The 15429-nt window shown below is 43.0% G+C and overlaps 1 protein-coding gene across 3 annotated transcripts in view; it reads left to right on the forward strand.

Moving 5' to 3' along the window:
* The window catches only part of CTTN (cortactin), a 78624-nt gene that overhangs the window by 26494 nt on the left and 36701 nt on the right, over nucleotides 1-15429 (forward strand). For all 3 annotated transcript variants that reach the window (XM_077462470.1, XM_077462487.1, XM_077462479.1), the window contains 3 exons: nucleotides 2392-2465; nucleotides 4507-4636; nucleotides 7903-8013. In XM_077462470.1, coding sequence (XP_077318596.1) covers nucleotides 2392-2465; nucleotides 4507-4636; nucleotides 7903-8013 — 315 coding nt within the window. The remainder of the gene's footprint in view (nucleotides 1-2391; nucleotides 2466-4506; nucleotides 4637-7902; nucleotides 8014-15429) is intronic.

Here is a 15429-nt window from a genome sequence, read left to right on the forward strand (position 1 = left end):
GGTGGCACTGACGGCAGGTGGCACTGACGGCAGGTGGCACTGACGGCAGGTGGCACTGACGGCAGGTGGCACTGGGGTGGATGGCACTGACGGCAGGTGGCACTGACGGCAGGTGGCACTGACGGCAGGTGGCACTGACGGCAGGTGGCACTGACGGCAGGTGGCACTGGGGTGGATGGCACTGGGGTGGATGGCACTGACGGCAGGTAGCACTGGGGCGGATGGCACTGCTGGGGGCGGATGGCACTGGGGCGGATGGCACTGCTGGGGGCGGATGGCACTTTTTATTTCATTTTTTTTAATTTATTTTTTTTCCACAATCAGAACGGCTGCCGCTGCAGCCGTTCATCTCTCCCCTCTCGCACTGTCTGTGCGAGGAAGGAGAGCGGCGCTGCGAGATGATCTCATATGTTTACATATGAGATCATCTCCCATTGGACACGCCGATCACGCTGTAAACGGCCGCTGTGATTGGCCGTTTACAGCGATCTGTGTTTGCCTGTCCCCGGGGGACACGGCGAACACAGAACTTCCGCGATGCGCGCCCGCGGCGGCGCGCATTGCGGAAGTAAACATCAGGCCGTCCAGGGACGACCGCCCGAACGAACGCGCCTGCTCTACGGCCGTCATTCGGCTATAGGGCGGGCGCGAGGAGGTTAAAACATCTAAGTATGCAGGCATCCGGGGTAAAGCTGTCCACATAGACCGTTTTTTCTTCGTGGTACATCACGGGACACAGAGCCGGTTATAATCATGACCATCTGGGTCATGCACCACATATAGATGAATGGACACTGGCAGACCAAAAACAGTCCTCCCCTATATAACCCCTCCCATATAGGAAGCATACCAGTGTTTTTTTTTTTTTTTTTTTTTTGGTTTTGTTTTTCACCAGTTTCTTGAAGGTGATGGTCACTGAAGTTCAGCTCTCTGTGAAAGTACTAATAGTCTCAGAATGGTTCCATTAGGAATCAAGGGACAGGATAATCTTATCAATTCAGATGACTAGGATGCTAAAATGGATGATACCTGAGCCCCGCTGGAGAGGATGGAAGACTTGGCGGGGATTGCCTATAATGGGGTGTTTCAGTGCTGGGCCCTGTGTTGCCGAACCCTGTGCAGTTTTTGTCTGACCAAGGTGCTTTCCAGCAGGTTGCTGTGGTGGACCCCAGAGCAAAGGGCTGGTCCCCCTTGAGGGTCTTTCATGACAAAGCCTGCTGTGATGAGTGTATATTGGATTGCTGACAGCCTCCTATTTTCTGAGTATGGGGTCCTTTGTTTCCTAGCTGCATTACACTTCTTAGCCACCATTTTTTTTTTTTTTTTTTTTTTTTTTTTTTTTTTTTTATGGTTGTGATCACTTTGTCCGTGTCTCCCTCCCCTCAAGTGCATTGCTTTGTGACTGCCCAGATGGTCCAAGATTATAGCCTGCCCTGTGTCCCACGATGTACAATAAAGAAAAACTTGTATGCGGTTGGTAGGTGGTCACCAGATTGAGCTCAGCTGTATGGACTGATGCATGTTTCTATAGAAATAGTTAATGAAATGTGTCTTTAAAGATGACCATAATGGCATACCAGCCTTGGGCACCAGGAGAATAGCTGGATGATGTTCAGTGTGGAGAGTTACAGCAGATTCCAAAAAAGCCGACTCACAGTAAGTGGCACACAGCATGAAATGGCGTGTAAGGCTGGTATACTGTTATGGTCATCTTTACAGTGTGACAGTGAGCTTTTTACCACCGCATCATTTATTTTAAAGAGCCATTTAATTTGTCCTTATGTGTTCAAACCTTCTTTTTTTTTTTTTTTTTTTTACTGGACCCTGTGGATACATTAATTATTTAATTAACTATTTATATAGATACATGCATTAGTTCATCCAGCTGAGCTCATTAACTGTGCTCTAGTGTCCACCTACCAACAGCACTCTTGTGTTTCTTCTGTTCACTCACCACCTGGGAGTTTTTGTATGAGCAACAAAGTCAAGTGGCTGGATTTGATATATAGAGAAAATTTAGAGGGGGGAAATATATATATATATATATAAATATATATATATATATATATATATATATATATATATATATATATATATATATATAATATAATTATATTAAATTTTTTTTTTTTTTTTTTTCACTAAGGCTGTAGAGCCTGGATGTTGGTAATCTGCTTCTTGTATGCGAGGGGTTATATAGGGGAGGTGTTTGTCTGTTTTTGGTCGGCCAGTGCCTATTTACTTATAGGTGGCACCTAACCCGGACGGTCATAATTATAGGCTTCTCTTTTTTTTGCCTGGACTGTTGGCACACTTTCTTTTGCGTAAGACTGATGGTATAAGCTTATAAGTGGTGTATAATATTCATCACCTTGTCTTTTTTGTGAATAGAATGATCTATCCGAGAAGGAACAAAGATGGGGAGCGAAAACCGTGCAAGGTTCTGGTCATCAGGAACACATCAAGTAAGTGAACCATTTATGGTGGTGTGGTGCTTTTACTACCTATTGAAATTGCCTAAAAAAAAAAAAAATACTTCAGCAAAGTGTTAATGTTCTTCTGTGTTGAAAAGTTTAAGAAAGGATGCCATAGATGCTCAACTACATAGGCATGTGCGGGAGCGCTTTCCAGCACCCAGTCCTTTCTGATGGACTGAAGACTGAAATAAGTGCACATAGTTTCTTTTGTGAATGTTAAAAACTGAAATCTTTACTCAAGAACTTGTTTAAAGAGGACTAATTTTATAGTAATTGAAATATTAGTCGAGAAAAAGAGAGGATGACTAGCCGTTAGTATTGCTTATGTAGGTTCATTGCAGCTGATCTTTCCCCTTCACTTACTATGCCTGCACTTCCTTTGTGGAGATGGCCATCTTGGTACATGCTCAGAACTTTGCTTCCTCACACCAGAGTGGCTCTCCTGAAGACTTCTTATCTAATAACGAGTAGGGGAATATTTAAGAAGTTTCAGGAGAGTTATAGGTATAACCAACTTATGGAGATCCTTCCATTACAGATCTTCAGGTATAGCTTTCTCTCTAACCAGGATAATGGTGAGAAGCACCAAATCTCAATCAAAATTTCAGGACATTAGTCACAGACAACAGTACCTTAGGTCTTGCACATCAGACATACAGCTATGAAGCCCAAGAGTACCAAGTTTCTGTTTTTAAGGAGGAATTCAGGTAAATCTCTAGGGCAGTGGTCATCAGCCCTGTCCTCGGGGCCCACTAACAGGACAGGTTTGCGAGATAACTGAAATGCATCACAGGTGATCTAATTTGCTGCTCAGTGATTGCAGTATTGTAGTCTGCATCTCCCCAAGGTAATACATAAAACCTGGCCTGTTAGTGGGCTCTGAGGACAGAGTTGATGACCACTGCTCTAGGGTACTGCTTAGTCTCCAACATTTATAGATTTTCCCTATAACATGGCAAATGTTTGAGTTGAGGTCCACTTAAAAGAACAACTCCTCCACAAAAAAGAAAATCCATTTTCATTGGAATGGGCTTTTCAATACCTTGCCAGGTATTGAGAGATTTCACCCTGTTGTGGAAATTTTAGATGTATTTATTATATATATTGTCATAAGAGTGTTCATTCTCCCCCAGCCCGCTCTTTTAGAGCTGACTGGGGCAGACTGACGCTGGTTGAGATCCGTTAGGTAGTGGATAATATCTTGGGGTTGGAAGAAAGGTGTTTGCGGAGTGGGGGTATGTCCACCAGCAAAAGGGCCCCTGTACATTGTACAGACGATCGTCTGGGGACATATGCTGGCTCTGCGGACATTGGTTGTGTGCGGATGTGTGCACATTGTCTCTGCTGTGTCTGATCAGCACATGGAGATAGGCAGTGCACATCTGTAGATGGCTTTCCATTCACAAGAGATGTGGAATTATCCAAGTATACATTGTTCTCTGGAACAATGAATATATTAAGGATTTCTATCAACGGAATTAGTCATCGTTCATTGGTTTTGTATGGTTTTGGTCAGTCTGTGTAACAGACTTTTTGAATGTATACATGTCTGTAAAGGTACCTTCTATTGTATTGTATAGTATTGTATTGTCCTTATATGGGCATTAACATCCTGTTACTGCTGTGAGGTCACATCCTTTGTGGGAGGTGTTCAGCTGTTCGAGGCAAACCCTCCAGGGCGTGGCTTCCAGTGGGAAAAAGTAAATAAAAAGCTTGGTCAAGGGCTCGCTCGGGCTGGCTGACGATGGAACTGAGAACGTAGAAGGATGGTTGAGTCTGTTCATTGGGATGAATGTGTTGGAAGGTAACCTAAAGCATTATATCATTAAGATGGAAATGGGTGCTTATTGGAAGCACAGTGGTAGATGGGGTTGTGTGCATAGCATATAGCCAAATTACCACGACAACCCCACCCCAAGCTAGTTTGTGACCATTTGTAAACTGTGCTGTATGTTCTCTCAAATCTGTATTGCCAGTTACAATTTTAAACAATATCTATAATTGTTATGCCTCTTTGCTTTTGTCGCAGCATCCACACACTGAGGGAAAATGTCTCCCAGGAACACCAGACCCTGAAAGAGCAAGAACTTGAGTCTGGACCCAAAGCTTCTCATGGTTATGGAGGAAAGTTTGGTGTAGAAAAGGACCGCATGGACAAGGTGGGTACAAAGCTTCTGAACACCTTTGAGGAAAGCTTTTAGAATAGCAACATGGTCATACGTTTTTTTTTTTTTTTTTTTTTTTTTTTTTCCCTTTCAGTGACTTGGGGAGTGTGATTTGGGGCCTGTCTCAACAGGGTTTTGTTTACATCAGAACTGCTTTTCTCACTAATACAAGTCAATAGGAAAGCAAAAGAAACTGATGCGGCTTAGTCAATTACCAGTCAAATGGACTTGTCAAATTGCCAATCTTCTCAGAAACATCTTGAAGGATAAGTTTACCTTTCTCAACATGTTACACCGGTATTTAGGGTGTAAAATGTTGAGCATTTATTGCCACCTACCTCCTCCAAATTGCCCTTCCCTGTGACAGCGGGTTGGGGGCCTTCTCCCCACACTCGCTGTTCCAAGTTCAAAAAAGTGCAGCTGTGCAGGGTTCTGCCCACACAGCCGCATCATTTATTCAGAGTTCTGTGAATGAATAAATAAAATACAACTACCGTCAGCCATTGCGGCTGGAGGCTTGTAGTTCTCCATGAACTGCAAGGGTGCTGGTGAGTGCTCTTGTAGTCCATTGAGCTTCCTGGGCTTCAGCTGTAAGGCCTTGTTCTCATGATGTACTTTAGCAAACGTTTGTTCAATGGGCTTTGTTTGCCTGTATGGGATGCACAAGTGTTCCCTACGTTCACCCGCTTGTCTGGCAAACTAAGACCAGCTGCGGTGTCCATTCAGACTCTACATCCCAATAGACATGAATGGGATTGCTGCATACAGATGCACAGAACACCTTTGCATCCCATTTGGATAATCCCAGCCCTGTGCACAGATGCACCTAACTAAGTACGTTAATGAGGCCTAAGTGGAGAGCTAGAGCTCTACACTAATCGGAAAGCCCAGCATGTCTTGCAAAAAAGTTATGGAAGTGCCAGCACTAAATTTTTACCAAAAAAAAAGTTTTGCTACAAGGAAAAAAACTATAAAGCATTAAAAATTGCAATGGACGAGTTGGTAAAATTGGAAAAACATTAGTTTCCCACTACAACATTAGTAAGTAAACCATAGTACCACAAAATAAGGTACACAGATCTGTTAATAGTAGTCCGTTTTGGAAAGCCTAAGTGGATGAATATAAGAACGATATGTTTTTTAAAGAGGAAGTAAACCCTGATGGGTTTACTTCCTCTTTGTCTTCCTGCAAAGGTAAAGCATAATGGGCCACTATGCATCGCATAGTAGCCCGTTATGTGTCACTTACCTGACACAGGAGCCAGCCATGTCACCGATGTCCCCTGTACTCCAGAGCATCCATCTTTTTCCGGGTATCACTGCTCCGGCCACTCACAGCGCCGGAGCAGCATATCACCGTTGGCAGCGGCATGCTGCTAACGGCGTTAGTGCGCCTGCGTGCCGCTGTCTACGGCGCATGCGCCGTAGACAGCTGTCACTGTCTTTTAGTAAATATCTCCTAAACCGTGTAGGTTTAGGAGATGTTTCTTGGACCTAAAGGGAAGCCATTCATCTAGGCTTACCTGTAGGTCGAAGTGGTTTGTAAGGCTTTACAACCACTTTAAAAGTAGAATTTTCCTGTGAGCAAATAAATGTCTTGATAGTGTTAGAAGGTTTAAATGCTAACAAAGCAGTTATTTGGGGGTCTCTAGTATTGGAGTATATGAGTAGTTGGCAAAACCCAATGTATTTCTTTAGTTTTTTTTTTTTTTTTTTTTTTTTTTTTTTTTTTTTTTTTTTTTTAATTCTCTGATCTTGATTTCACCTCCCCAGAATTTTTTCCCCATAAAATTTTATGCACGAGACCCATGCAAGAAGCAAAGCAAAATATTTGTTGAAGCTTCATTTTAGAATGCCCTTGATTGCAGATTGCGTACTGTGCATTCTTAGTGTGTGGTACATACATCCTGTAAGTGAATGCCATCTCTATGCCTTGTTTAGAATGTCGAGGCCTCTGAAGGATTAGAGAGTTCATTATATCTTGGCTTGGTGGCTCTGTGACTAATGGATCATGGAGGCCAGCTTGCTGTGCTGCTATTGAGCCAGGAAACGGCCGTCAAACAAGAGGATATCCTAATACAGGCACTGTAGTGTAGCTAGTGGATCGGCTTTGCCTCATGCTGAGTCATTTTACTGTTCAGAGGCGTTCTGCTCAGCATAGGAAGTGGTTAGGGGAATAATCTCCAATTCCAGGCTGAGTCTGGCAAGCATTAGGAAGACTTTCCTGTCATCTTATGCCAAGCCTCTGTCACATGACCAGATATACAGTTAGCAAGATGGAGGGCAACTGCTTTCCTAAATATTGATGGGAATAAGCCTCATGTCTATTGCCACCGATTAAAAGTGACACTAAACTATTCTTCTTCTCCAAAATTAATACATATACTTGCTATGGTTTCTGCCTCCCTTGTGAGTTCCTCGAGCTCCTGAACCTTTCTTTCTTTTTTTCCTTTCCATTTGTTTGGAACAAGCAGTGTTTGCTACACATCCCATAGTCCATCTCAAGAGCAAGTAAGGCTGCCCATAGATGGAGTGAGTTCCTTTCTTGCAATCACAGGTTGCAGGATATAAATTTGCTTGAATTACCCCCCCCCCCCCATCAGCACAGTCAGTGTCCCATTGAGAATGTTGCAGGGGGAACTCTGTTGTGTTCTCCTGGCGGGGGGGCTAGCAGCAATAGTATGTACTGTAAAATCCGACAGGCTTGCCCCGCCTGTCCATACATGGTTTACATTCTGTCAGGTCCCCACTGCATTGGCCGAGGTTCAGTCTATGGCCGGCTTAAGAGAGGGTTCCTACATATGGTGGAACCATGGAGTGATGGCTTTTCACCAGCCCTTTGCAGACCCCTGTACAGCAGAGCTCCGACTGGTAGAGGAAGAAGTGGCACAAGAAACCAATCTGCTGTGGTCTTACAAAGAACATGTTGATAGGAGGAGCGAGCAGAGTAACAGAGATGAGCTAATTAGTCTTTCTCCTTTCACTGTCCAGTCACAGGCTATGGGAGAGACGAGATCTTTACATGTTATTAAACTGCAGCATTACTGGGTCTAATCTTCTGCCCTGCCAGATATGGCTGTGCTGTGTGTCAGTACTGTATAAATCTAATATAAAAGACCTATGGGAGGCGTTGTCCATCCAGACCTATGTTTTTAACTTTGCCTCTACTTTTTAGTTTTAAAGTGCCTTAATTTGTTTTCTATGGGCCACACCGGTGTTGGTTAGATTTACCAGGCTGTATTTCTTTTCTTTTATTGCAGTCTGCGGTTGGACATGAGTACCTGACAAAGCTTTCCAAGCACTGTTCCCAGTCTGATTCAGCGAAAGGTTTTGGAGGAAAGTTTGGTGTCCAGACAGACCGGGTGGATAAGGTAATATTGTAGTCCAGCTTAATAGTAAGGAATTTAAAGCCAAAACGTAAAACATTTTTGAAAGAGCAGAGTAGTGAGAGAGCTTTATTTATTTATTTATTTATTTTTTTTGTTTTGCGCTCATGTTTAAAGATTTGGTTTTCAGCCTGAAGATTACTTAAAACCCCCAACACGTTTTATATAGGCAGTTCCCGGGTTGTGAACAAGAGGTTCTGTATGCCTTTCCTTCAGAGTGCATGTGCTGGTGATGTCACCTGCTGCATCTAAAGTAAATCGCTTCTGAACATCGCACATTTAGGAGATATTTACTTTGCCTATAAAAGCCTTACCTAAAGGTAAAAATCATACATGGCAGTTTAATCCCACTTTAAGTACACGTTGTATGTAAGCCAGATGCTGGTAACTCGTGGACTGCCTATATTTAGTGAATGCAGAGACCTTGGAGACTAAAATGGTGGTAATGCCAATATTTTTATTTCCCGCAATATTAATCCCACGATTTATCAAGCATGGGAGCAATGTGCTGGCTGATGCCCCTGGAAATCGCTGAAGTAGACACTGCTACTCCTGTGATCTCTACTTGTGTCTGAGTCCTGTGCTGAATGACGGGCCTGATGCCTTGTGAATACAGGAGGTTGGTTGCTCAGCACACTGTTTAGAGAATGCGCTACATTTTCTGAATGAATGCAAAGCCTTCTGTGATTGGATGAGGTATAGATCATGATATCACCCTGTTTCTCCACCTCATCCAACCAGAGAACACTTTGAATGAATTCAGAAAATGCAAAGAATTCTCTGAATGGCACCCATGTCAAGCAGGCAACCTCCTGCAATCACAATGCAGGAGAGCAGTCACAGGTCCCAGACAAAGAAGGGTTTCACCATGTCAGACCGAAGTGTGGTTGCCACATCCCTGGTATTCAATTGGAAAAAAAATAGAGAAATCCCCCTTCCTTGGGACTTTAAAGGCAATGAACACATGTGTATAGTCAAATATATTTTATTAAATGTACATAACGTACAATCATGAGGAGAGATGTTTAAAGGCATTTTACAATAATATACAAGATATCAAAAACAGTTACATAATGTGTGACAAAAAGATTGTTGCTCTCCGGTATATAGTAATTCCCGGTACCCAATGCGTTTCTGGTTAAGGCACCTTCTTCAGGTATGGTCAGATTGCCAAAACAGAATGTGTAGGGTTTGTTTAGGCTGGAAGTGTTAACCAAAGCCTTAAATAAGGTTCCAAGTCTATGAGGTTGCAAACTTCCCAGGTCCAAAGGATATCTCTCCCTAAAGGTGTAGAAAAACATGAAGGTTGGCATCTCCCCGCTCTGCAGTCTGCCACTCTCAACCCCCTGTGATCATCAGGCAATTGTAAATTTTGGTTCCATTTTTTCCTTACCGTATTGGTTGGCGTTCATCTGCACCCCCTACTGGTACTGCTTCATCTATTCCGTTAGGAATTATTTGCATGTAAAGACAGAATCGTGACCATACATACTCCTACTTTATACCCCTGACGAAGGTGCTTTAACCAGAAATGCATTGGTTACCGGGGATTACTATATACCGGAGAGTAACAATCTTTGTCATGCACATTATCTAACTTGTGTTTTTTTATTTTTTGTTTTTATTTTTTTGTTTTTTAAGACCACTGAAGTAATGGTGGCTGCTTCAGTGATCTCAGGCTTCTAGCCACATTAGCCAGGTATGGCATATGAATAGTTACTTTGACCCAAGCTGGTCCAATGTTGCTGTATAACATGCCACTGCCTGGAATTGTTCTTTAAAGCAGCGCCACCTGCTTTACATCATTAAAGCACTCATCTTTATTTAGGTAGAACAAGCATTTGTAGTGAAATTATCAGGCTTTAAAGCAGGACCCTGAGCACATACTTTTAATAAGGTGCAGCATGAATATCCTATTTCTTGTCATTACACCCACTTTTACAAACCTCTGATGAAAATAGGTCAGCCTATATAGCCAAGAGCACTGTAGACGCCTAAGTTGAGCAATTCTATGGATGTCACCGTGACATGTTTGCTCTGTGAGCAGTTAGCAAGTCATAGGAGAAAATCATTTGTCGTGCTCCAGAATCCAGTCTGACAGACAGACTGAGGAGACATAATTTTCCTTCAACAAGAACAATCCTTATTCACTTTGAAGCCTTTGGCTGATACAGCAAGGTGACTGAGCCAGATGTTTAAAGTATTAGAAGCTTACTTGTCTTAACCCCTTCCACTGACCATACACATATATTCGTGGGTCTGTTTGCATACGTTTGTGCTGGGATCACACTGCAGTGTGCTAACCCCGATCGGGACCCTGTACTCGCTGGTTCTGGGTCACCTGATCGCTATGATGGTGATATTTCATTATTTTTTTTTTTTTTTTTTTTTTATATTTTGTGCCAATTTCCTTTTTTGATAAAAAAAATTATCAGGATATATTACCATTTACCACCAAATGAAGGCCCAATTTGTCCTGGAAAAAAAAAACAAGTGGGGGAGAGGGGAGGAGGCGCCGGATATGGAGTAGATATCCACAGATACTGCGGCTATCTATGCCCGGAAGTGGGAGCAAATACCTGGAATATACAGGCATCTGCTCCCCCCTGAAAGGTGCCAAATGTGACGCCGAAGGGGGGGAGGTTTCCGAAAACCGGAAGTTGCATTTTTGGGTGGAACTCCGCTTTAACTTTTTTTTTTTTTTTTTTTGGTGGGAAAGTGTTAAATTAGAAAATGTAAGGTCTGCTTATAGTGGACCACCCCCATGTAAAATCGGAGCGTTCTAAACCCTTTCAATCCTTAGTAGGAAGGGGCTCGTCGTGGATCTGGGCACAACAGATGGGCAACGTATTCCAGGGCAGATATAGTAAATTTCCCTGTACCCTACTCAGATTGTCTCAATTGTTCCCTGTATATAGGGTATAACAATACCCCCCCCCCCCCCCACAGGTGGGACTTTAATGGCACTACCAATACACACATTACAAAAAAATTATTATTGTATCTTCTGTAGTGTAGCATAAAATTCTTATTAAAAATAATTGTATACAAATACACGGATGCATCATATACAGACAAAAAAAAGTGAACCGGACGAAGTACAGTTGCCTGAACCCAACAATGTTTCTGAGATGCAATATATTCTCCTTCATCAGGGGTTGTTTGCAGGGAAGAACTGTCTATGAAAGTCAAATATGCAGTAATTAGCCAAACAAATCTTTATGCACATATATTATTATTATTGCATGATCATTCAAATGACACACATGGCTATACTTGCATCACAATCACTTAGCACAGTGTATCTAAGCATCCGAGAAATATTAAAAACATAAAGAGGAAAACCGAGAGGGGACCAGAAATTTTCCCCTCCAAAATATTTCCCCAATCCACCCGGGGCCCGGAATCTGGACCAACAGATGGTTGGCACTGAGGTCCCAATAAAGTTGGAATCTGCAAGTAAAAAAACAAGGAGGGACAAAATAAACAGTGGGATAATTGTCCACATATATGTAAAGATACTCAAAAACCCAAGTTATAAGTACTAACAAAAACCCACCTAAATCCAACACTGTACTGGTTTACAGGTGGGCTTTCATTTGGTGGTAAATGGTAATGATATCTCCCAATTCTCCTTCTCCTTCTCCTTCTCCTCCTTCTCCTTCCTTCTTCCTTCTTCTTCCTTCTTCCTTCTTCTTCCTTCTTCCTTCTTCTTCCTTCCTTCTTCCTTCTTCTTTCTTCCTTCCTTCCTTCCTTCCTTCCTTCCTTCCTTCCTTCCTTCCTTCCTTCCTTCCTTCCTTCCTTCCTTCCTTCCTTCTCCTTCTTCTTCTTCTTCTTCTTCTTCTTCTTCTTCTTCCCATATAAAACAGACCCACTTTTGTGAGGATGAATATATGTGTATGGTCCGTGGAAGGGATTAAGATGAGCTTCTTCTTCCTTTTTTGTTGGGGAAAAAAAATGTTTATTGATGAGCACCAGGCATTACAACTTATACACGACAAATATATGCCACTTTAAATATATGTATCTACAGTATCAGCAATCTTAAAGTGGGGTACCCCCTAAAAAAAAATTAAGTCAGCCGCTACAAATACTGCCACTGCTGACTTTTAATAATCAGACACTTACCTGTCCCAGGGTCCAGCGATGCGGGGGCACTAAGCCTCCCCTCGTTCTCCGCTCGCGGCGCCGTCATCCGTACTGTGGGCACCCGGCTGTGGCTTCACAGCCGGGCACCCACTGCGCATGCGTGAATGGCGCAGGGCACCCTGATACGCCGTACAGTCACTTGGGACACGTGACAGGTCCCAGGCGTGAGGAGAAGTGATGTCACCAGCCCGGGCAAGGAAGAAGGCAGACTACGAGGGACCCCCTAGCAACAGGTATTTAGAGGGGAGTAAAAAATATATTTTTTTATTTTTTAAGAATTTTAAACCACTTTATTTTTTGGTGGCAACACCACTTAAATTTTTCACTTTTATTCTAATTGTACAGTCAATACCGTTATCCTACTCCTTTATAGATGGGGTGAGAACTTGGATGAGACATTATCCTAATTCTATAAAGAGGAGTAGTAGTAGTAGTAGTAAGAACCAAAACTAAAAAGAGCTAATCAAAAGAATAATGGCATTAAATAATAATTGGCTATTAATAATTCCTCATAAATAAACCAACCATTGACGTTTCGCCATGGCTCATACCCAGCAATTATATAGAACTCTCCCTGTGGTATGGTAGCATAGGCGATATACCTACATTTACATAGACCTTCCTCCATCTATCCCATTATCCAGGGCCATCTGGAGTGAAGCCACTTCTGCCATATATTAGAAAATTTGTTTGGTGTTTTTCTATGCTGTTAGGTGTACTTTTCCTGGATAAGAGTGGTATTAACCATTTGTATCCACTGCGCCTCCTTAGGTATACGTGCTGACAGCCAGAAACGGGCAATAAGCTTCCTGGCCAGGTATAGAAGTCACTTAGGGGAAATGTATATTGGTGGAAGGTACATGTCCTCATCTAGGCTGCCTAGTAAGCACATCAGTGGCTCCAGCCCAAGCTGGACCTAAAAAAACATTATTTATTCTAGCAATAACATCGCTCCAATACCTCACTAATTTTGGGTACCTCCAGAGCATATGAATGAGATCGCCTGAGTGAGCCTGGCATTTGGGACATATGGGAGAGTCACGTCTACCCCATCTATGTAATTGAATAGGTGTGCGGTATACCCTGTGTAGTATAAACAGTTGAGAGTCTTTGTGCTGCTGACACCACTGGACCCACCCCCAGGATTTGATTCCACTGCTCACCATCAATTGGACCTACATCTCTCTCCCACCCCTCTCTACATGGCAACAAGTCCGGGGCCTGTATGTGTGATAGAAGATGGACATAAATTTTAGAGATCATTCCCTTTTTCTCAGAATCGGAGTATATAGATTCGAGGAATATAGAGTGTTCTGGTTACAAATTATAGTTTCTGCTCTGATATGTTGTAATTGTATATACTGAAAGTGATGTCCCTCAAGTGCAGGAAATTCATTCAACAACTGAGTGAAAGGCTTTAGAACAGAGCCTTCCAGTATTTGGGTAAGAAATCTAACCCCTGCTCTTTCCCATACCAATGGATCAGTCACTCTTTTCAGCTCTGTATAAAATCGGTTCCGCCATATAGGAGTCTGACGGAGATAGCCCGTCACACCCAGTATGGGCTTGACCCTTTTCCAAACTTTCATTAGTGACCAAACTGTAGGGCAAGTGATAGGAACTCCAGGGAAACCAATCTTCATATTGGATAGCGCAGTGTAGTGCACATCACTGCCCAAGAGGAGGCCTTTAGAAGGATCTAGCACTGTCCCTAGATCCCAGCCTGTGAAATTCTGTAACTGTGCCGACAAGTAGTACATTTTGGGGGTGTGGAACCTCCATACCCCCCTGATCCTTAGGGAGCTGTAAAGTGGCCAGCTTGATTCTTGCCACTCCACCTCTCCATATAAGAGCCCTGAACTGTGAGTCCATGAGTCCATGCGCTGGAACCAGTATTGTATCCAGAGAGGAGCATTGTGTAAGATATATAACGGCTGCGGCGCCCAGATCATTTTTATAAGATTAATACGGCCAGTCACCGACAGCGGCAGCTTACTCCAACTCGCTTGTTTCTGCTGGAATTTTTGCAATAAAGGTTTGAGGTTTAGGGCTATGTAGTCCCATGTTTCCCCCGTCACCGTTATTCCCAAGTACTTAAATGACGAAACCACCTGTATATGGGGCACGTCCTCCGGCAAAGATGCCGGCAACGGATCCAATGGTAACGGGGCCGATTTATGCCAATTGATAGCAAATCCCGATAGCTGTCCAAATTGTTCTATTAGTTTCATTACTGCTCTCAGAGAGCGGTCATTGTCTCCCAAGTATAACAGCGTATCATCCGCGTACAAGGAAATCTTTTTCCTCTTCTTCTTTTTTATTTTTTTTATTTTTTTTTAACACAGGCATGGGTAAGGTGACATCGTCCACTTGGTAACATCTCTGGTTGGTAAGATAGAGCAAAAAAGGAATGAGCTGTTTATACTGCCTACAGCAGCTGGTTGTGTGAGCAAAAGGAAAAAAAAAAAACGAACAAGGAAAAATAATAGAAATTGTCCGCATCCTGTAAGGTGATTTGACGGACAATAAAAGCAACAAGAGAAAAAAAAGGGGGGGCAAAAGAAGAAAAAAGGGGGGAGGGGAAGTAACCGTGTCCACGCAGGACAAATGTAGGGGAGGGGTCCCCAACGTCTCAGTACAACTCCGATTCAAAGGGACTTGCGGGTCCAACTTGTTGAAGAACCGTGCAAGTTACATTCGTCTCCTCCATCTGGCAGGAAAATTAAGGGAAAAAACAGATATATGCAAAGCTTCTTATAGGACATCTGCTTCTCCTTGTTAAGAGTGGATAAAGTCAGGTCCCCTTCAGACCGTAGGTACTGAGGCTTTCTTGAGTATATGCTCCATCCGGTCCAGGCACAGGGAAGCATTAGCTGGGTTATCGAAGAACTGTCTTTCGCCGCTAGCTGTGATTTTAAGCTTGGCCGGATAAAGCATGGCATATGCGACTTCGTATTTGCAGAGACGCTTCTTCACCTCAGTGAACTTGGCTCTGCAACGCTGAAGATCAGCAGAGAAATCGGGTTAAAAGGATATGCGGGTGTTATCCATTTTCATGAGTAGCTCTGGTCCTGGCTTGATTCACTACGGCTTCTCGATCTTTGAAGTTCAGCATTTTGAACAGGCACGGTCTGGGAGGCTCCCCAGGTTTAGGTGGCCTTGGTGGGACCCTATGAGCGTGTTCCACCGTGAACATTGGTGAAATAGATTCTTTCCCAAAAGTAGCAATCGGCCAATTCTCAATAAAAGACA

The sequence above is a fragment of the Lithobates pipiens genome, unplaced genomic scaffold (assembly GCF_037356315.1).
Source record: "Lithobates pipiens isolate NorthernLeopardFrog02 unplaced genomic scaffold, aLitPip1_a1.2 Scaffold_10, whole genome shotgun sequence".
In the NCBI taxonomy this organism is placed as follows: domain Eukaryota; kingdom Metazoa; phylum Chordata; class Amphibia; order Anura; family Ranidae; genus Lithobates; species Lithobates pipiens.